The sequence below is a fragment of the Psammomys obesus genome, unplaced genomic scaffold (assembly GCF_907164565.1).
Source record: "Psammomys obesus unplaced genomic scaffold, mPsaObe1.curated_primary_1811, whole genome shotgun sequence".
In the NCBI taxonomy this organism is placed as follows: Eukaryota; Metazoa; Chordata; class Mammalia; order Rodentia; family Muridae; genus Psammomys; species Psammomys obesus.
The window spans coordinates 2,984,171-3,007,743 of record NW_026585580.1 but is presented as its reverse complement, the minus strand read 5'-3'; the positions used below and the strand labels follow the sequence as shown (position 1 = coordinate 3,007,743).

Genomic DNA, 23,573 nt, shown 5'->3' with positions numbered 1-23,573 from the left:
AAGCAATTTGACAGAAATGAAGAGAAATGAAAATTTTTAAAAAATATCAAATAGAGAAATGTCTCAAATAAAGAACACATCAAGAATGGTAATTGGTCTCAAGGAGAGGTCACCTATTTTATGGGGTGAGTTAAATCCAGTGGAAATAATAGCCTGGGTGTTGGCTGCATTGAAAATAAAGGGACTTTATTACTTAATAAATGAGAGGTGCACACAGAATGTTACTTAAAGTGGTGAGGGTATAAAAATATATGGGATGTCAGATATTGGCTTTGTTTTTTAAAGAAATATCTTAGAGAAGATGAAAAAAAGAAAGCAGGTAGAGAAATATCTAGAAGAGATCAAATGGGAAAAGAGAGACTGAAGAAACATAGTGGACAAGTGAGGCCTGTCAGTCATAAGCATGTGCAGCTCTCAGGAGGGGGTTTAATATCGCATACTGAGTGTCAACAATGAAATCTTACTTAATTGGAACTAAAAATCACTGTGCTGTGAAACAATAGCAAAGATGGCTCTGAAGCGAGTAAGACCAGGGTCCAAAATGTTGATGGGCAAAAAGCTGTACACATTCCACGAACTGGCTTTCAAAATAAACTTTCTAAGAAATAGTGACTTTTTTGTCCAAAAGCACTAGACACACATACAGATACATACATCAAAAATAATATTGCTGAGGTTTCAGCGAACAGTTTCCATTGTTTCCTTAGAATAGTCTGTCCACCGAGCATCATCCTTCACCATCAACTACTCTTTTTTCCTCATGACCTTCTGCAGTCAGCCCTGTCGTGGGCCCTCCCAGACTCATATCATGATTAAGCTGCAGCTTCCGTGCCCTGCCTGACTTCAGAAGTGCCTTCCTTGAATGCATGACAGTTGCTTATCTACTTATCTGCATTCCAAAGAAGTAATGTGCTGAATGTAAGCCCTTCTTCAAACTGTCCTGGGAACTTGCAGAAGCCTTGCACAGGAATAAGCCAGGAAAACCTCACTTTTGAAAGTGGCCAAGGACAGGCTGCTGCCTGTGGCCATAACTGAATGACCCCTTTGTAAGGCAGAGCAACTAATATGGTCTCAGGATCCTGGGAGGTTTTTCCCTTCCCTTTCCCTTTCGCTTGTCTTCCCCTTGCTGGACCAGGAGCTCTGCCAGCGTTGTGTCAGTGTTATGAGTACTTGCTACAAATAACGACAAAGCTAGAATATTATACCCCTACTTACTCCAATTTACCTAAAATAGTGCTCCTCTGTTGCCAATGGACTCTGCACCATGACTCCCACCAAAAATATTTGGGGGGAAATGCCTCTAGTTAATAATTATACATATTTTTCTTGTCATTGTAAGTATTTACAAAATATGCTTTATGGAGTACACAAAAAAACACGTAAAACATAAACTAAAACATGATGGTACCGGGGTGAGATCACTTTTATACTATGACTTTATCACAGATATCTCACTTTTTCTCCTTTGTCTCCAACTATGCCCGTGATGCCTCTCAGACCTTGAGTTCCCTGGAAAAGTGAAAAGAGAGAGGGAGGTGTAAGCGATTTCAGTCGAAGCACAGACTTCTTAAAAAACTTTTGGCAAACATTGACCCAGAAGAAGCATGTCATCATAATGAAATGAGACACTGAGAAATGATGACAGCACATAGGAAACATTTCTGGCTTAAAAAGAAAAAGTCCAAATAAAATTCTAATGCTTAAAACCCTTTGGTAAAATTCTAAAGACTTGTACAACTCTATGCAAATTGAGATGGCACAATGATAGCTGGCCAAAAAATATTTAAAAAGGTAAATACAAGCAACTAAGACAATGTTTTTGACATTTTTTAATTCATGGGCAGAACCCACAATACGAATTCCACCCCCTTCAAACTCTGATAGGGATAACACTATCTTAACCCTTAAAAATAATAGCTGCCTGCTCATTGATCACCTCCCCCTGAAGGGGGAACAGCCTTACCAGGCCACAGTAGAGGACAATGCAGCCACTTTTGATGAGAACTGATAGACTAAGACCAGAAAGGAGAGGAGAACCTCCCCTATCAGTGGACTTGGGGAGGGGCATGCATGCAGAAAGGGGAGGGACGGTGGGATCAGGAGGGGAGGAAGGAGGGGCTTATGGGGGGGATACAAAATGAATAAAGTGTAATTAATTAATAAAAAATTAAAAAAAAATAATAGCTGCCTACAAATGTATACTGTCAAAGGAAGGCAGTTGCATCAGATCCACAAAAGTTTATGTGCTGGAAATACAGCCTGACTGTCCATCAACCACTTGTCACCAGTATATATTATGCTGTTCTTATGATAAGAGTGTTTTGAACTCCTATATGACATGAGTAAGAACTCATCACAAGCACAGGCATGAATAAGCCTAACCATGAGGGAACATGCTGGGTTTCAAGATCTCTTTCGGTACTGAAATGGAGCTGGTCTCACAGCAGAGGATTCTTCCATAAACGACCTGGCAAAGGGGGAACCTGGCTGTTCCGTGGAGCACAGCTGTGAGTGTATGTACCTTCCATTGGAAGGTAGCTAATTTTAGACTTGGGCCAAGTAAAGGTGCTTTCGGGTGGTTATAGTCTTCCTCTCCACACTTGGAAAAGATGGAACAGTTCCAGGACCAGCCTCCATATATCTAGTTCAGTCACAAAGTTCTCAGTATGTCAGTCAGAAGTGGTCTGAAATTCCCAAATGCAACATGAGCCAGCCTGGATTAACAATCTAGGTTTTCGAGGGAAATGTGACCTTATCAGGCTGAGCTATTCTAACATAAGTGGCACTGCAGAAATTGAAACGTATCATTCGCTTGGGTCCGCCGTTTGCTTTCAGGTTATGAAGCCCCAGAATCTACATATAATTCCACATAGAACTTTTCAGTTAAAAAAATAATACCAGAAGTCTTGAAGGTACAATGGGGACTATTTCTTGTTTTGAAAAAGTAGTGATTGCCTACTGCTGGCTGGCTGGGAGCACAGACAAGACATAGTGCCTATAATGTAATGCTATTAATCCGAGTGTCAAAAGAGATTCATTTAAAAGATTTACTTATCCTGGGTAAACACTAAAAATAAACTTACTGGAGGTCCTTGAGCTCCAACTTCTCCCAGTTCTCCTTGATCACCTTCTTCACCCTAAGGAGTGACAGAGAGAAATCACTGTAAATTTTACTATAGAAAATGAGGATAGGAACAGGCTAGGACTTGCTCAGTATACTTTAAGTGCCTCTGACATTGTTCTACTGTGTCCTGTTCAGTTATACAGGTACCCCATGTTACTTGCATGATATTCAGGAAATGCAGAAGTGCCCCAAAAGACACCCCAAACAGATTACTTAGAAGCTGCCCTTACAAAGTTTTCTAAAGAGAAGGAAGATGAGAAGGCAGAGATGAGACAAGGTTGTGTATTTAGATTGTAGGTACATGTTTCAGGGTTCATAACCACCTAATGAAAACTTCTCTGAAAAAATATTATGTTATAATTTACATTATGGATTTTCTTATCATAATTTCATACCATATACAATTTTGATGCATTCAAATCAATTCTTTCATAGGATATATATATATAATATATATATGGGTGATATATAAGGTCACTCATGGAAAGGCCATTTTACCATTAAAAATATGAGTATTCATTTATATTTCCTTTGAATCATTCCATAGCTTAATTTTTTATGAAAAATATTTATCAGTAACTTATTTTTTGGTTAAAATATCTTGGCTTTGGTGATCAGGCACTTATGTCAATGTCATGTGTTACGTGACAAATTCTCTCTAGGTAGGCTGGAAAATATGCCTCGGCCCAAAAGCTCTGTTTTCACTCTGCTCTTCTGCTGTGAGATGCCACATTACCAACATGAAAACCTGAGTTTGGGTCCCCAGGACCTACATACGAAAGCTGCTTGTGGCCTTGCACATGTCCCTACAGCCTACAGCTCCAGGGGTGGGCAGGGCAGGAGGGTCTTTGAAGCTTGCTGGCTGCTAGCTTCGTTCCAGGTTCACTGAGAAGCCTTGTGTCAAGAGGATAAGCAGAGACTGATGAAACAGGACACCCAAGTGCTCGTGTGGCCTCCACGTGTTTAAACAGGTGTGTGTGCCTATGTGCATGCACACCACAGACACATGCATACACGTGCAGACACACACACACATTTTACAACAGAGTTTGGGGGAGTTTCTTCACCGAACACCGTTTGTTTTATGTTAAACTGCATTAGAGTGCTTTATCATAGAAGTCAGTATACGCCTCTACTTAGGAAAACCTTTTTCCTTTCTATGAATAAAGTCATGTTATTTTCTTTACAGTAGGTTTGAAAACCGCTGAAGTTTGCCTAGGCAAAGTGGTTTGCCTATTGTTTTCTGCTGTCTTTGGGATCTTCTTTCATATTATATACTTGTCATTTGGACTTTTTGCTGCTTTAAAAACTCTGATATGCCTTAAAATTTGTTAGAGCGTTCTATAAAGAAACTTGCTTCCTAGGCTGAGGATACGGCCCCATGGCAGAGCACTTGTTGGGCACGCCAAAGCACTGAGTTCAAACATCCAGCATCACAAAAGAGACAGAGGAGCCCAGCTTCTGCTATTACAGAAAGCCAAAGCTATCAACTGAGAAAGCATTAAATATACCACTTTACATTTCTGTGATATAGTATCTTTCATTGTAAGATTATTCATGAGAAAAAATTCTTACGTTAGATATTAAAATCAACTCTATCATTTAATTATTGAGTTATATATTTTATTGGCTCATTTTTTCCTATAATTTTATATTATATTTAATATATATTATTTATAGACGTGTAAGATAACTTATAATTCCCATAGAGTATACCTCATGTTTACAGGGGGTTTTTTGTGTACAATAAAAATGAAGTACACCCAGAAAATTTAACAGCAGTGTTAGTAGAGAACATTTAGGCATTTAGTGCAAAAAAATTGATTGTGTTTCAATGAATTACACTTAATTTTTTTTTACATTTATTTATTCAGAGAGGCCATGTGCAAACCACGTGCATCTGCAGAGGCCAAAGAACAGCTTACAGGATTTGGTTCTCTCCTGCCGGCACAGGAATTCTGGGCATCAAACTAATGTAGGCAAGTACCTTTACCCACTGAGCTATCTCACAGGCCCTGGAATGTGATTTTTAAGTGAATTATAATAACCCTTTCTGGGTTTAGTATAATTGGCATTGCATTCTACCAGAACTTACGATGGACAGCAAAAAGAGGCAGTCCCATGCTAAAAGCTAGCTCAAAGAGCAGATAACCATTAGGTGAATACTATCAAAGATTTGCTTTTATTTAATATGTATGCGTATTTTGCCTGTAGGCCAGGAACTGCCATGTGGATGCTGGGAACTGAACCAGGGTCCTCTCTGTAAGAGCAGCGAGTGTTCTTAACTCTCTCACCATCTCTCCAGCACCGCATGAGTGTAATTAAAATGCTACTTGTTTTTCTCGCACAGCTTTCGAGTTGCTCCACAAACAGCAATGATTGATAGTACCCTGCAGATTTCCTTATCAGGGCATGGCATATTTCTCATAGATTTTTCCATAAAACTTGGAGTAATATGTTTGAATTAAACATTTCTCTTGCAGATGAAAAGCATACAACTAATCAATAATCACAAATTTTAAATGACAACTTTTGGAGAAGCTATTTATCATAATTTTACTGAAAGACTTTTGAATGGATACTGACTGAACTGTAGTAAGATGGTGCCAGACCATAGTTTTGTTATTAGGATTTCACTAGTGAGTCTTGTATTCATAGACATGTTTTTTGTTTGTCTGTTTGTTTTTCTTTTTAAATTTAATTTTATTTATATATTTATTTATTACAATTTATTCACTTTGTATCCCCACTGCAGCCCCATCCCTTGTTCCCTCCCAGTTCCACCAACTCTCCCTCTTCTCCCTCTATGCCCTTTCCCTAGTCCCCTGATAGGGGAGAACTTCCTCCCCTTCTATCTGACCCTAGCCTATCAGGTCTCATCAAGGCTGGTTGGATCATCTTCCTCTGTTTCCTGGCAAGGCTGCACACCAGCCCCCAGGAGGAGGTGATCAGAGAGCCTGACACTGAGTTCATGTCAGAGACAGCACCCGTACCCCTTACTAGGGAACCCACTTGGAAACTGAGCAGCCAATGGGCTTCCATTGAACAGAGGGTCTAGGTCCTCACCATGCATGGTCCTTAGTTGGAGTATTGGTTTCTGCAGGACCCCCTGGGCCCAGGTATTTTGGCTCTGTTGGTCTCCTTGTGGAGTCCGTATCCCCTCCAGTTCTTTCTATCACCCTCTTTTTCCATACACATGTTTTTAAATCTTCATTAGTTAATTAATAGGATACGTTCAAAGCCAGACTGTGGATCCACGTGGGAACTGGAGACCAGCAGACTCTTCTTCACCATGCTGCTGTCAGTTCAGGCTCAGTCTTTTCAGGTCTCCATCCTCAACGGCCTAGTATCATCCTACCTCTTTACACCAGTTTTGAAAGACATCACTTGAACTTGAGGGTGGTACAAAAATGTCACATGAACTAAAGGAATATTCAACATCATGCAGACATTTTCCAACTGCCTAACATGCAAAAAAATCCAAGTTTTCCACTGAAGACCAAAAAACAAATTATTTTGGGTGCCATATAGCTAATCTGTGGTCACCAGAAATAGCAGTTTGGTGGACATAGGGAGAAACACCCTGATTAACAGCTCTAGCCCTAAGTCCTGTGGGATAAAGTAGAGATGGCTTTCCAGAGGAAAGGGGTCAACAGAACAAGGAGAAATGGATCGAAGCATTGCCCACTCTCTGCTTTATTACAGAGCTCACAAACAGCTCTGGGTATAACTTAATGTGCTTGCTTGCCTGGTTTTGTGGTTAGCCAGTGTTCTCGTATATTCATATGCCATGGTTAATGTAAACAATCCCTTGTGATTGAGCATTCATTTTGCTTACTTTTGAACTTTCAGAACTTTGGATAAACCATAGCACATAGCAGGTTCTTGATAAATATTAGTTGAATTTTCAAACTTATAAATTTTAAGATTCAGTGCATGAATAGGCCTTCAAGGAAACAGGACAGTCCCTTTTTCTATTTCCCTCTAGTCTGACATCAGAAGCACAGCTATTTCATTCAGATAAATAAAATACCTTTACTATTCTCAGCCTTTGTAGTAAAAGACTTAATATAATTTGCAAATGTTAATAGGGCACAGAAAATTGGCCTATTTATCCTGATCATACAAGTAGGTTATTCAACAGACTGATTTGGGATGAGGAGTTCAAGGATGTTAATACTCAAAGATACTTTACTCAAAAAATAATAATAATAAGTTGCCTTTCCAGCTTATTACTGTGGAAGAAAAGGGCCCATATTTTACTACAACCTAGTAATGATATGAACAGACACAGTCAACAGGTTAGCAGCCCTGCACTAGTAAGAGTGGTGTGATTTTCAAAGTACTATAAAATTTACTAAGAGAAAGAATCTACTACACAGGAATTAAAATTATTAGATATGTATAAGATGAAGAAATGTCAACCAAGTCGCCTTGCTTTAAGTAAGTCTCGGCCTTGGGTGTACCAATCCCATTGCAATAAAGATTCCATAATTCTATCCGGATAATAACACAGGATGACCAACCTCCAGCCACTTCAAACCTAAGTTACAGTGAGATGAGATCAGAAATAAACAGACAAATTCGTTCAGACCGTGGGAAGAGGACTCTAAGCCAATTAGCTACCAAATCTTGTATTTTTTTTTTTCCTTTAAGACCATTTGTAAAAACTTTACAATTATTGTAAACCTTGGGGATGTAAAACAACTAGTGACATTATGTTTGACTGTCATCAGTCTCGATTTAAAAAAAAAAATTCTAAATATGATAAATTTGAAATGGAAAGAGAATGTAGTCAATTTGGGGGCAATGAGGGAAAATTCCTGGTGCTTTCTTTGTTGTTTCAATAACTGAACAGCTTAGAATACTATCCTTCAAATACACCACGCATTTCCTTGCCAAAGAAATAAAATATCATACTTTCCTATTCCTTGTAGCGAAAATAATCTCTAGCTCTCAGTCACAATTCACCCACAAAAAGCTTATTTTCCTTACCTTGTGTCCTTGTCTTCCTGGTTCACCAATTTCTCCTTTCGCCCCTTTATGGCCCTAACAAATGTGAAAATACACACGAATAAAGGAAGCTGCTCTGGGATTGAAGCCGAAAGTGGCCGGCCAGAAGGCTCATAAAGTTGTTCTGCCTCCCTAAATCTGTGTTAAAATACTATGAGAAAGATTATGTCACAAAATTCAACACACAACCTTGGTAGTTCTAATGACACAATGTACACCATGTGACTGATTTTTATGATAAGCATAAGTTTAGGTAAAAATATCCTTCTAGATCAGCAACTGCTCTGCCACCCAGCGAGGCGACAGGCTGCAGTGGTACCTGCCTTCTCTCCGGGTTTCCCCAGCTTCCTCCCCAGGCTTCGGTTAAAAGCTTTCAGTCTTCTTCAGCACAGATACCTTCGCCCTTTCAGAAGTTGACCCAACTACCCCCTTGCTCTCTTGAAATCTCTTCCTGCCTACCCTATAGCCAAGTCCTTCCTGGGGGTAGAGGAAGGGCTGGCCCACGATTAACTTCTCAGCTGTAGAGTCTCTTCCTTCCTCAGTAGGAAGTGCAAAAAGGGAAAGGCAAAAGCCCACCACACCTAGGCAGTGGTGCACCTGCGCAGTGTCTCCCAAGCAAACTGGGAGACAAAGTTCCCAAATCAGGGCGGCTGGAACTTTCACCTCTCCCTGGTCTTTTGGAAAAACAAGATTATAGCGCAGGCGTAAACCTCCTACAGGCAGAGAACCCACCAAACTGCAATTAGAGAAAACCCTATGGAAAAAATGCATGCCTTTCGCCTCCAGGCCTTCCAGATGAGAACAGAGCAGGGTCTGACATTTCTCAGAATCACTTTACACTCAAAGAACGGTGGGAAAAGCAACATATCCCCAGCATTTTTTTTTTCTGAATAGACTATTTTAAAGAATCATAATGGCAGAGTGGAAGAAAAACACCTTCAGGAAAATCTGTTCTACACAGTTCTCCTATTTTTTTTTTTTTTAACCAACGTATTCTCAAATTCACATATACACAAAGTATATATGCAGTCTCCTTCCACATCCTCAGCACTGTTTTTCTCCCCACAGAAGGCAAACGCCCGGCCCTGGATTTCATGTTCAAGTTTCCTGGCCCGGTGTACGCTGTGGGCATTTCCCTGAACTACAGACGTTCTATAGCTAAGAACGCACACCTCAGTTGGGACCCAGCAGGGACACTAGTGTACCACAGACAGAGAGCAAAGGCACACTTCACTAGTCCGTCCCAGCCGGCGGTTAAATGCTCCCCCCTTTCTCTGCATGTAACACTCCTGAAGCTCGAATAACAGAATCATTCTTACCCTCATGCCTGGTATTCCTGGATATCCAGAACGACCTGGTGGGCAGGAATTGGGGCACTGAGAGAGAAGGAGAGAGAGAGAGAGGTAAACTAGAGCACCAATTTTGTGCAAGATGAAGTTTTTTTTTTTTTTTCCAAGTGTGACAAGATGGAATGTTTTTCAAGGAGTCCAGCTATAAAACCCTCAGGCAGTAACAATCATTAAATAACTCTGAATGTTTCTTTCCTTTGTTTTTGTTAAAAATACGGAAAGTTTCAGAGAATTCAATAGATACCCTGCCATGTGCTCATCGTCTGCATGTTACATGTTAATATTTTATCATATTTATTCCTGATTTAATAAAAGAAATACAATTCTGAGGACAGTGGGTTGTACCATGGCCTTGTCTGGTTTCTTCCTTCTCCATTGAAGTAGCCCCATCCTGAGGTCTCAGCCTTTTCACCATGTGGTCAAAATCACACCTGCGCAGTTTACAACTGTCATCTGACTGCTTTCATCATAGCGCCTCCAAAAACTGCCATCCTGAAAAATCAGACCTCAGGGAAGAAGCCAAAGGCAGAAAAAAAAATCCTTCTCTAGTGGAAAAACTAGCATAACCCGAGATTAAATAAGCAGGTCCACAAGCCCGCCATGAGTTGCAGTCTGAGTTAAAAAAAAAAAAAAACATGGAAGTCTGGTATATTCCAGGCAGATTATTTCAAAGACAGCTCATCTGAAGACTATGTGGCCTTTAAATTAGAGCATAATAGTTCTGATTATGTTCTCATTTAAACCCCTTGTTTTCTACTGATATATGCTGATAGGAAAGAATTACAAAGCAGATTATATTAAAAGGAAAAATCTTACCAATGGGTCTCCATCATGAAATCCAATTGTTCCCTAAAGTAAGTAAAACACTAAAGTTAACAATAAAAATAGAAACACACGCCTTTAGTCCCAGCACTCAAGGAGGCAGAGGCAGGTGGATTGCTCTGAGTTAGAGGCCAGCCTGGTCTACAAAGTGAGTCCAGGCCAGCCAAGGCTATACAGAGAAACCCTGTCTCAAAAAACAAAGAAAGGAAAAAAAGACTAAAACTAGATACTTTAACTTACAGATAATATAAATTTCAATGTTCAAAAATATAATAACTCTGTTAGTTTTATAATATACAAGGAAAAAAATAGAAATACATGTTAATGTTCGAAGACTTGATTGACAGGTGATACCTTTAAAAATCCCTAAACTATAGCTGGCTCTTTTTTTTTTAATAATTTTTTATTTAAATTTTTCTTAATTACACTTTGTTCACTGTGTACCTCCCCGAGCTGGCTATCTTATTGCAGAGATCAAATGCCTGACAAGATGGACAAAGTAGAAAACTCTGACACATAATGAAAACACAGAGTACCACATTTATTTCTACCATTTAAAGAACTTAGCAAGAGCTAATTTATCTGAAACTGCTTCTTCTGCCTGTCACTTCTGAGCACTTAAGAAATCACAACTATTAAAATGCTGCGATCAAATAAAATGTCTTCTGGGAAAACCACCTTTTAGGTTATTGTAGTTCCTCTACTCTTCTGATTCTAAAATGACCCAGGCTTTGAGTGGATGAAAAGGGAGAGAGGGAGAGAGAGAGACAGAGAAAGAGAGAAAGGAAACGAACAGTTGTTGGAGGGTGGCCTGATGTGTGTTACTGGCCCTCAAGACCTGGTTAAACTTACCCTTGTTTTGTAAACCTGCCTAGGACATTGGTTGATTAAACGGCCCACACCTGGGCAGGACAGAATGGGGTAGATGTGGCTAAAGTTTCCAGGCTTGGAGGGTTCGGGAGAATCACAGGAGACATATGGGAAGAGAGGAGGAAGGAGGATGCCATGATAGGTTAGTGTGGTGGAAAAGAAACACACACACACACACACACACACACACACACACACACACGGGCTCAGAGTAAGGACTCCAATAATGGCATTATGGATGGAAGGTAAACCAGATGAAGAAATTAAGATGGATGGCATTGGATGGGGCCTGGGAGATAGATGGTGAGGTTTTTGCACCAGCGTAGGTAAAATATCTGCCCTGCCCAAGGGAAATAAGGCAATAATAAAATTTAACAGGTGTCTATGTCTTGTTATTTGTGATAACAAGTTAAATAATACCACCATGATAACCTTAGGTATAATAATAAACTATATATCGCCCAACATTCTTTTATATTTATAACAATAAACAGTAGCAATTTTGGAAGTGTAAAACAATGATTTAACTAATAGACACTTCCATATTTGTTTCTGTGATTTCTTCACTCCCCACCCTCAGATGCAAAAGAAACTTAAGCTGAAAAACACTTACACTAGGTCCTGGGGGTCCAGGAGGGCCGGGTGGTCCTCTTTTCCCAGGGTCACCCTAAGTCATTTCAAAATAGAGACACAGTAGTTACACAAGGTTCAGAACATAGTACATAAAACCAAGGAGTCATGAGAGAATGGCATTACTAGAAAGTCTAGCACAGCTCAGACTGGCATAAACCTACCACCAAATTACACCTAACTACACCAGTTAGCTGAACAGCACCAGACAAGTAAAGAAATTCTCCCCAGGGTAAAAAACAAAGCAAAGAAGACACATGGGAAGACACAAAACCAATTATCCACAGGATGATCATTGATGGACCCATCAATGTACCCACTTGAAACACAAGCCAAAAACCGAATGTATTGTTCCGGTTGGTCTATAGATGAACCTCAGTGGCCAGAATTACTAGCGTCATCCAGACAATTAAAGCAAAAGAAAGCTCGTGCCCAGGCAGGGAAAGAGAGTGGAGAATCCAGCTCTGCAAGGCCGTGTCCTGCTTCTGCTGTCCACCTAGCCTGATCTGACACTGAACTCTTGGAATGGGCAGTAAAGCAAATAAGCTAAATTCAAAGATGAAAACGGGTTCAAATTACTCTGTACATCCAATTTTACTGTTGGCACATTTTCCTTCCTAATAGTCTACATAGAAAGTCAGAAGCTTCATAATTCTTTTAAATATGCAATCATTTGTATTCATTTATTTGTAAGATATATATATATAATATATATATATATACACATATATCTTTGTGAACAAAAACATATACAGAGCAAGAAAGATACCTGCTGTCTGACCCCTTTCCTCAGTGAGCTCACAATCTTCCTATCATAACATCAATGCTTCAAGATTTTTAAATGTTTACAGAATATCACACGAACACTTTTTATCAACAGTTTTCTCAGTCAAGTTCGGTTGCTTCCTCTGTTTAATTAGAATTAAATTCTGATGATACTGTAATGCTTCTGCTATAAACGTGATATCTATGTGCTAATATTTAATTTCATATGGATAGTTTAACACATAAAGCCACCTGATCCCAGTTCTAGATAAGATTGTAATAACTGGCTGTCACTCCCTAATTTGCAGCTCAGTCTGGAAGTTAGAAAGAAATGCTTTGCTGGAAGAGAATTCATCTACTCTTTCCGGAACTTCAGGAGAAGGTGTACGGTGGGTTCATCTGCCTTCTTCGCCAGCACCTCCTTTCAAATTAGCAAATGTCAATCAAAATGCACCATGATACTCACAATGGGTCCTACACGGCCAAGTTCTCCAGGAAGTCCTGTGGTCCCAGGAGGACCCTGAAGTCAATGAATCAAAGGGACAATATGATTTATGGATATCTTTACAGTCTGTCATAAATGCTATCAAAGATGATAAAACACAGACTTAGGATTGTTCATCCTTGCCAGAGTTGGCTTGCAGTGAGACAATAATTCATTTAACAAAACTTTAATTATTTAATAGGAAACAGAAATTTCCTGCATTGGTAATTTTCCTAATTGGTATATTTGTTTGGCAGATTGAGGGTGTTGTCATTAGGGACTTGTCTTATATATAACATCATACAGACAAATCTATAAGCCCCACTGGTTAGAGTAATGGTGCAGGGTCAGGTCAGGCTATTGGAAATAGAAGATTTTCTAGACTGTGCAAAAATAAACAACGAAGTGATACATACGGGGGGTCCTGGAATCCCACGGCCCTAAAAGATCAAAATAAAAACATTTACGGCTTGTGGTTTAAACGTCATATAAACATAGACACAGACACGGCTCAGTTCTCGAGAAGCTGATCCCCTCCCACTGAACAGATAAGTGATGCTCACTGGCAGGAAAACCCTGGATGGTGGAAGCAGACAACACTGCCTCAGATGAAGCCAGATGCTTGTTTCTGCCCTTCAAGCCTTCCTTTGATTCCATGCTGACTAATACTGTTTTGCTAAGGATTTTTAAAAGAAAGTCAAAGAAGCCATGTATGTTCTCCCTCACTCATATTAGAGAAGAAGCCATTGATGTTCACCCTGACTCATGGAGAGGCACATCACAACCAAATAGTTTAAAGATTTTTTTCAGCTGTATATATAAAAAAAAAATCTACATTAAAGATAACACAGCTTTATGGGTTGCAATAAATGATTTTTAGGCATTCCTCAAACAAGCTGTAGGCACAGAGAGGCAAAGGAGTAAAATGTTTTTGGTTTGGTTTGGTTTGGTTTTCAGAAATATATCCCCTTGGACCCTGCAGATGTGACTCTGTGTCAAGAATGCTTACTGCTCTTACAAAGGACCTGAGTTCTATTCCCAGCACCGGCATCAAGCGGCACCTGCAATTCCAATTCCAGGGAATCCAGTGCCTCTGGCCCCCAGGGGGACTTCAGTGTACACAGTACACACAGACTCGTGCCATTAAAAAACAAATTGCTAAGATAAATCTACCCCCTTTTAAAAAGTGTGGCTATATTCCCACACACTAAGCATAACAGATATTGAAATTAAGTTGGTCTAACACCTGACATAACGTACAATAGGATCTTAATGGAATGTTCTATTTGGTTTTAAAGCTCGTCAATTCATCTCCGTTTCCTGTGTCCGTCATATCCCTTTATTCACACCAGACTATCCACAGTCACAGGTTGAGGCCACGTCTTGCTTATCCACCCTATCCTAAGTCCCGAAACAGAGCCTAGTGTGCAACAAACTCCAGCAAGCAGGGAAACGGGTGCAAATGGAGATAACTGTGCTAAAGCAAATTAAATCATCTCTGAAAAACAAATATCACATTTTGTTTTGCTTTGTTAAGTTGTGAATCCTATATTTTATATAGCTCAGTGAATCATATTTGTAGACACGATGTAAAAGCAGAAGTGAAACTGAGGGGTGGTGGTGCACACCTGTAATCCCAGCACTCAGTGAGGCAGAGGCGGGCAGATCTCTATGAGTCTGAGGCCAGCCTGGTCTAAAAAGTGAGTCCAGGACAGCCACAGCCTCACAGAGAAACTTTGTCTCAAAAAGCAAAAAACCTTCTACACCCAAAGAAGCCAAAGATTAACAAACACTAAGCTTCCCTGTTGAGCAATGCCAGGATAAGGCTGGTGATAGCTCATAGCTCATCTGTTGAGCTTTTATCAGATACACAACTCACGTCATCAGTGGCATGGTACATTGCAAAGATTTAGAACCACCAGCCACAGCTAGGTGCTGTGACTCACACCTGCAAGCCCAACGGTCATGAGACTGAGGCAGAAGGATCCTCATGGGACTGAAGCCATCCTGGACTACGTGGTGAGCTCCAGGCCAGCCTGAGCTACAGGGTAAGACTCTTTCTATCTCAAAATTAAATTACATTAAGAAATCTCACCTGATGTGTACATGTATTTTCACCATACATTCAAATGTTTCTATAGGTATGCTTACCATGCCGGATGAGTCATAAACCCTTTATCATGTGTTTGATGTAGAAAACAGCATTACATTTTTCATCCCAATGGCAGGATTTTACCTAACAATAGATTTTCAGCTTTGTTGCTTCACTGCTTGTAATACTTACTGGGAATCCACGAGACCCAGGCACACCAGGTTCTCCCTAAAAATGAAAAATATATATATAGCTTCACTGTACTTATCTCTTTGTAGCACGAATATGAATACATTCAAATTGGATAGATACCAAAATCTTTAATACAGTTCAGGTTTCAGTTGGTTTGCAAACCTTCTTTTGAGGTGTTTTTGTTGGCATTTGAGGACACTGTATAATTAACACCAGGTGGCTAACTTACTTTCTGTCCCCTAGGTCCAACGGAGCCAGGGGATCCATCAGGTCCTGTTAATCCCTAATGAAGCAAGAACATGGTGTCAGCGCTATCATAACAGCCCTAGGAAGACCACCGGACAGAAAGTTTTTACTTTACTAGCTATCTCTAGATTGGTTATGCACGGATAAAGCAAGTATTTAGAAAATAACACTTTCTAATATAGCCTTACTTTAAAACATTTACCATGAGATCTGCTTTTGACTTCTCATCTGTTGAAAATTTTTACAGTTTGGTAACTGCGCGGTTACAGGTTCAATAACTTCAAGGGGATTTTAAAACTCTGCTTTGAGAAAATACAAATAACTACAGTTGATTCTGCCCTTTTGCCAGATTTATATATCTACTTTATTTCACCTACGAAATAATAATGCTGTATGTATTTCTAGATGTGGGACAATAATGTCTTAAAAGCTAACGAAACAGTTTCTTAATATGAATTAAAGACAAATACTTTTAAATCCTCTAGCCATCTTCCAGGCATTCAATAACATAGTGAAGAATATTAACTTTTAAGTTAAAAAAAAAAAAGAAACTTGAAGGCGTGCATTTTTGCCAATAAAAACAATGTATGCCACCTGCTAGGTACAGCTTGTGCCTCATACATACGTCTAGCCACCATAGCACACGTGACAATGTATTACACATTTTTATTGTTTTTATTAACACTTATTTGTCCTCTTCTTCAATAAAAAGTAAGTATGGAACCAGGATAATGCAGCCTGCATGTCACAGTTTCCATATTTGACAGATGAATTTTGGTTTTTATTTTATAATTTTTTTCCTTGTAATTCATCATTTTCAGTTGTTGTCTTGGTAACATAATGTTTAAATTCTATTTTCCTGAAAGTGAAATATGTGTGCACATATGTGCATGGATTTCAATGCACATGAATGTAAATGTCTTATAGAGTCTCTATTGTCCAGATGTGAAAAACACTTGGACAACACTGAGTCAGAGGCCTCTTAAAACTATGGAAACCCTGTGTAAACCAGATTGCCGAAGTTCATGTCATAAATATCAAATGGATGCTTTTGGGCAATCAGATAGAATTTGTGGTCTATCATTTTCACATTTTTATTTTATTTTTACTTGTGTGGGATGTGTGTGTGTGTGTGTGTGTGTGTGTGTGTGTGTGTGTGTGTGTATGTACATGTGAGTGCAGGTCCCCAAGGAGGCCAAGAGAGGCCAGCAGCTCCTTTGGAACTAGAGTGAGGATGACTGTGAGCTGTCCAACACGAATGTTGAGACCCGAACTCTGGCCCTCGGCAGAAACAGTGAGATTTTAACTGATGAGCTATCTCTCCAGCCCTGACATTTTTACTTTTTTTTTTTTTCCTTACAAAGTCCTGTAGCAATTCCAGTATGGTAAACCAAAGAAATTAGAAGGAAAAAATTAGAAAATGTTAATTATTAGAAATTTATCACCAACAAAAAATATTAAACATGTTTAAGAGTTCAGTTTTCATTTCCCTAGCCAAATTATAAAACTAAGATATATGAACAAGAGCTATGACATAATTAATTGCTGAATGCTAATAGCAATAAACCATTTGCTTTCCCAGATTTAGCAAAGAAACCACACATCCAGGAGTACTCTCTTGATGTATGTCTTATACATACATTTTTTTAAAAAAAAACCTTGGGACATGGATCCCCTAAGACCCACTTCATGTATACACCTTCAAAGACAAAAATCATGGTCAGTTTTCACACACCAAGTCAACTAGCCTTCTTCAGTTTGTGACTGGACTCACTGAGACAGCAGAGGATAATAACCACTGTTATGTAATACACGGAAGCACAGTCAAGTAACTATCACATAACCTGAAGGCTGTGTCAAATCACTCACATCTACAATATCTTTCGAAAGAGCTTAGCAAGTATGTCAACTGTTGGAAAGTTCTTCAAATTAAGTGGAAAGAGGATTTGGCCTTGGGTGTTGCAGTGAAGTCCGTCATGAAATAACTATGGGGAAAAGTGTGATCTTGCCAGGTGCAATGGTTCATGACTAACGTCATCACCCAGGAGGCTGAGGCAAGAGAGCTGCTAGCTCAAAGCCGGTCTGGGTGAGCTACATTCAAGTTGCTTTACTGCTGTAAAGCAAGTGTCTCAGGGGACAGAAAGGAAGGGGGAAAATATGAGAAACGGGAAGAGGGGAAAGGGGGAGAAGGAGGGAGAAAAAGAGAGGAGGAGAGGAGATAAAAGGAAAGAGAGAAGGAGAAAGTGATCCACGCTCAACAGAATGCTAGGACATGTCCCTGACATCTAACACACTCAACACGTGATGAATGAACAGGTTAGACTGAGGTTCAGCTTTTGGGTAGAAGGGTATTACACGGGTCCCTCTACACCCTCTGTAATGATTTGACTTAGACCCTGACCCTACCTGCTATTGTTTGTTTGTTGCTTAACTGCACAGTGTTCTAATGTTATTCTTCATTTAGAAAAGCCCAGACAAACAATCCAAAGCTGGAAATTAACCACAGCGTGACACTTCTTTGCCTTCTCGGCTTCCTTCAATGCCTGACCATTTTCACAGACACTGACCTTTCAAAATAATGTCTTAACCAACTATGCCTGTTGTAAACATTTCTCAGGGGTGTAGGTTATATTCATCTTGTCATGCCTGGATGACATCACATAATCTAACTACAATCCCCATACACAATTACACTTCTTTCTGTCTTATTTGGATCCTGTAAGAATAAAATACGGTTTACAGAGCTTTCTGACTACAATGAAAAGCACGTACAACAATATCTCTTGATTATTATCCATAATAGTAACATAGTTGTCCTTTGGGTATAAGTAGGCTCTGGCATCTGTATTCTATATGACCACAAAACAAAAAAAGACTCAACTTCAATGGGTGAGGAGAGGGACTGGAAAAATGTGAACACACACACGCAGCAGGCACAATTTTCAAAACCCAATTTGCAATAAAATCCTCTAAATCTAATTTCAAAGAAATTACGGAGGAAAATCTCTCCAATGGCAGGGAGAATTGCCTTCGTGTGGGTGATTATGCAGACAGAGCTCCATATAGAATCATCTCGGAGCTGTGCTGTGAGCCTTCACAGTGCTAGTTGTCAGGAAATACCTGTCCTCAGCATCCTGTTTCTTGTCTCCTTCCAGGATCCAGCACCTCAGCTGGTGACAAGGCATACAGCCTAGCAGTGATGACAAACCTACCAAAAATCCACTGCACATGGGAAATGCAGTCCCTCTCTTGGATTCTGACAAACATCATACAGCAGTCATTTTTAAAAAAACATTCCCCCCCAAAAAAAGCAAGTCTCACAGTGAAACAAAGAGCAGAAGACGAAGAGATTGGAGATCAAGGTCCCTGAGTTCACTGTCAAAACAGTTCTTCCAAAGTTTTCCTACATGTTTTATTCCCCAGAGGCTGGATAGAGTTGTTGGTATATTCTCAAAGAGTCACAAAATGTCCTTTCTCAATTAGAGTAAGACTTTAGCATCAACTCGATGAGAGTCGGGTAAGAAAACTTCCCAGTTGCAGACGTCATGAGTGGCTCTGATTCAAAGGTCGGTGGGTATGAAACATTAGAGTTCTAGCCAGCAATCATAGAGTGTCAGTTGTAAATGATTTTCAGCACATATATGCACTCTTCTTAGTTGGTACCTTGGGGAACTAAAAAATCCGCTACCGCTCTTTTCCTCTATTCTTTCCAGCCACTCCTCTATTAAGAAGATGAGATCCAGTACATTCGGGGTGGTATGACTGTAGCTGTATTAAGAACCTCATTTCATTTGTATCTCCTGGAGGTAGACCTGAGTTGCCTAAAATGAATTCAATAAATATAAAAGTCTTTGTTGTCTTAGCAGCTACATAACTCTGGGTCTCTGAGGAAAGTATTTATTCTTATAATTTTTCATTTTCCTTTTTATGAGAAAATAACATCTACTTTCTAGGTTATGGTAAAGCCAAAGGGAATAATATTTGTGACAGTGCTTGAGGAAAATACTCCAAGCATATGAAAATGCCACAGCTAAATTCTCTCAGCTGAAAGGAAAACCTAAAACACTGGCACGTGCATGGGTTTTCTACCTTTTCCCTCTCCCCCGCCAGCCTCTTCCCTTAGTCCACTGAAAGGGGGAGTTCTCCTCTGCCATCTGCCATAGCTTATCAAGTCTCATCAGGACTGCCTGTGACCCTCTTCCTCTGTGACCTGGTAAGGCCGCATCGCCAGGGCAAGTGATCAAAGAGCAGGCAATCTAGTTCATGACAGAGGCAGGCCCTGCTCCCCTTACTTGGGAACCTACATGGAGACTGAGTTGCCTTTCTTCTTCCATCCTGGGTTTCTACTTATGGACCATTTCTGGGTCAAAGGTGATTATCTAAGAAACTTGTACAGTTTTTGATATTGCAAATGTCTTTTTCGCACTGTGGGACTATAATATAGTCAAAGAAATATGTGTAGTTGTTTTTCTGTTTTTTCTACTACAAAATTCAGAGCACATTCACTTATTTATACAAATGGGAAAATAACTTTAAAAAAAAAAAGAAACCATTCATGGAGATAACCTGGACCCCCTGCACAGAGGAGCCCGTGGCAGCTCAGTCTCCAAATGGGCTCCCTAATAAGGGGAACAGGGGCTGTCTCTGAACTCAGTGGCTGGCTCTTTGATCACTTCCACCTGAGGGGGAAGCAGCCTGACCATGCCACAGAGGAAGACAATGCAGACAGTCCTGATGAGACCTGATAGGCTAGGGCCAGATGGAAGGGGAGGAGGTCCTCCTCTATCAGTGGACTGGAGAAGGGGCATGGGAGGAGCTGAGGAGGGGAGGGTGGGATTGGAAGGGGATGAGGGTGGGGCTACAGCTAGGATAAAAAGTGAATAAATTGTAATAAATAAAAAATTATATTAAAAAAGAAAAGGATTGCCTATGATTTGAGATTTAAAAAAAACCTGTTAAGCAAGTTATAAAAGCCCCATTAAACTGAGGAACTAGCAGGGCATGATGGCACATGCGTAGAATTCTAGCACTTTGAGGCAGGATTTTGAGTTCCAGGCCAGGCTGGACTACACAGCAAGATCTTAGATACATAAACAAACAGACAGGCTGGAGGACAGTTAAGTCCAGCTTTCTGTCTAACATAAAGTTAAAGCTTAACAGGAAGGCAAGATTTTAGACGAATGGCTTATGTTTCAACTATAATTTTTAAAATTCAATCAGAAACTTTCTTTTCCTCCAAAACGAAAGGCAAGTAGAAGTTTCAAAGAAAAGTAGAGAGAGAGTCAACTTATATTAGTAGCTTAGCTAGCGGCCTGGTATTTATCAGACATTCTTCCTACGACCTGACAATTTCAAATACTTCAATTTCAAAGAGCCTGGTAGCCAATAAATCACGTAATCTCATTTGCAGTATCCCAACATGAGTTGACACTACCCACACATCAATCCACAGGTGCTCATGTATTGCCATTTGAAATACACACACAAAAGAAAAAAGAAATCAAACCAGACGCTTTGAATTGTAAAACAAAGTGTGTCTCCTGAAACACTAAATAATACTGAAATATACACATTCACCGAGTTAATAGAAACAGAAAAGGCATGTCTGAAGTAGAAGCGAAAATCATCCGATTTGTTTTCTCAGAACAATGGAGCTTTCTTAAACACTAACAAATATTCCTGGAAATAATAGGTGTAGGCTTGGGGGTGCTTTCTTTCTTTTAGAAAAGCCTTTAGGTTTTGTAAGACAAATAAGGAATGCTTGATTGTGGAAAGGTGACTTGAGGAACTCTATAAAACAAATGCCATCTCTTCTCGACCCAGAGACAAATATCAGCTCATGCTGAAGGGCTAAACCAGCTGTGGGTACTGTGCACAGAGGCAGGAGATGCTGAGAAAGCCGAAGCTACTTCCCTCTGAAGAAACATTATTTACCATACAGCTGGGCATCTGGACGTCTTCCCAAACTGAGTTTTGACTTCTCGTTTGTGTGTGCTGAGCATCTCCTGTCCCTACTATCTCCATACACACTCACTTTGAGCAAACTCTCTTTTCTTTTTCTATTACTGGGAGCTGAGATACCTCCTGTCCTTTCCTTTACCCGCTCCGTTTTCAGGTGTCTTCTTCTAAATTTTTATTGGTTTTCTTATTTTCTGTACCTGAGCAGTGTTCCCAGGGACCAGAAGAGGGCCTCAGACCCCCTGTGATGGTTGTGAGCTGTCATGTGGGTGCTGGGGATAGGGCCCTGGTCCTCTGGAAGAGCAGCGCCTCCGATGATTAATCCAGAGAGTGCCCGGGGAAAGTGAAGCATCCTTACTGTGAGACCTAACTTTCCACCAACTAGCACCCACATGCCTGCTATAGGGTGAACAGAGTGCCTGGAGTCCATGACATCAGCCTTCACATGACATTTTGCAGGGTTCCACAGCATGCCCTCCCCTACTCTCTCATGCAAGTGCTCTGTCTACTCACATCAGCGCCTGGTATGCCTGGCTTGCCCGGTGCTCCTGGCTTGCCCGGTTCCCCAGGAGGTCCCTGAGCAGGAAGAAGGAGGAAATGAAGCCAGGCTGAGACTCTTCAAACACACACGTCTACAAAACACATCTAAGGAAGGAAGTGAGGCATCATGTCGCCAATCAACTTACCGGAGGGCCGGGGGGACCCTTTGGACCTCGGTCTCCCTGTAGACATAGAGAAAAGGATGAACACAAGGATGAGTGAGAGTAGCTGGGGTCCCACGGGAGAGTCTCAGGCATGCACGCCACAAAGATATGGGCGGAAGCCGGGGTGCGGGCCCAAGGACGGACGTTCAGACCCCCAAAGCCAACAGATACAGGACTAGCCTTTTCTCTAACAATCTCCAGGCTACAGTATCAAACCTGGAACTTTCCCACCGTTTAGTCTTAGCTCTATGAGAGTGACAAGAAGGGGCCATCTGGCCCTTTCTAACAGCTCCAAAACTGGAGAAGTATGAGAAAAGGCTGGGTTGGAGAACAAGGAAAAGGCACACTTACATCGATGCCATCTATGCCTGGAACTCCAGGAGGTCCCGGAGGCCCTGGAGGTCCCTGCTCGCCCGGGGGTCCTCTCTGCCAAAAACAATGTACAGAGGTTAGTGGAGGACAATGTCTACCCAGAAGAACTAAGCAGGGTCCTTATTTCCTACCACCACCACCATCACACACACACACACACACACACACACACACACACACACACACACACCGGCAAGGAGGCCCCTCTGTGTTGGATAAGTTTTTGAACCAAAATACAGCATGTTTCCACCTTGTACGAGGTAAACTGTGCAAGGTGGAATAAAATTGACGTCTTCAAATAGAAGCAGGGTTTGCTGGGCCTCGCCTTCTCGGAATGCATTAAAAAGAAGAGAACTGCGAAGAAGGGAGCTGTCTAATGTCCACCTTGCGTCCACAGGAATTAAGAAATGAATGCGGGGTCATTTGATACCTCCACTGCAGATCAAATTGAGCAAGCAAGACTGGAGCAGACCCAGGATAAACAGTTACTTTACCACTGCAAACCTTTCTTTGTCCAGTAGACTGGGAAGGGGGGGGGGAGATTTTTAGGGTGGAGGGGTGTGGGGTGAAAGAGCCTTGAACTGGGGAGCCTGACCTCATTTCACTTCCATCAGCAGTGACATTCCCTGACAAGAGGTCTTTGCACCTCGCTTCAAAAGCTACACAAATTTCCGACAGACCCTTAGCTTGTGAGACCTAGTGTCACTTGCAGACAGCTGTTTTGACAGGTCTACAGGGAATACTGGCGTCTGAAACAGTATAAATGTGTTGCTTTAGGGAACTTTTTTCTTTTTTTCCTCTCGGCTTCTAGAGGGAGTGGGGGAGATGGGGAAGGGAGAGAAGGAGAGAAAAGAAGGCCGTTTTCATCAAGAAAGACTTTGTTTTCCTGAACTCCAAGGACCAGACAGGTTACAATGGGGTCTCTGTAAGTGAAACCTCAAACCTCCACCAG

General features: G+C 40.7%; 1 protein-coding gene across 1 annotated transcript in view; it reads right to left on the bottom strand.

Annotated features, from left to right (window-relative positions):
• Col9a1 (collagen type IX alpha 1 chain) overlaps positions 1 to 23,573 on the bottom strand; it is an 83,033-nt gene that overhangs the window by 39,012 nt on the left and 20,448 nt on the right. The window contains exons 8-20 of the mRNA XM_055608108.1: positions 22,601 to 22,675; positions 22,232 to 22,267; positions 22,059 to 22,121; positions 15,571 to 15,624; positions 15,342 to 15,377; positions 13,474 to 13,497; positions 13,040 to 13,093; positions 11,792 to 11,845; positions 10,303 to 10,335; positions 9,457 to 9,513; positions 8,120 to 8,173; positions 3,084 to 3,137; positions 1,456 to 1,509 (exon numbers count right to left, since the gene is read on the bottom strand). Coding sequence (XP_055464083.1) covers positions 1,456 to 1,509; positions 3,084 to 3,137; positions 8,120 to 8,173; positions 9,457 to 9,513; positions 10,303 to 10,335; positions 11,792 to 11,845; positions 13,040 to 13,093; positions 13,474 to 13,497; positions 15,342 to 15,377; positions 15,571 to 15,624; positions 22,059 to 22,121; positions 22,232 to 22,267; positions 22,601 to 22,675 — 648 coding nt within the window. The remainder of the gene's footprint in view (positions 1 to 1,455; positions 1,510 to 3,083; positions 3,138 to 8,119; positions 8,174 to 9,456; positions 9,514 to 10,302; positions 10,336 to 11,791; positions 11,846 to 13,039; positions 13,094 to 13,473; positions 13,498 to 15,341; positions 15,378 to 15,570; positions 15,625 to 22,058; positions 22,122 to 22,231; positions 22,268 to 22,600; positions 22,676 to 23,573) is intronic.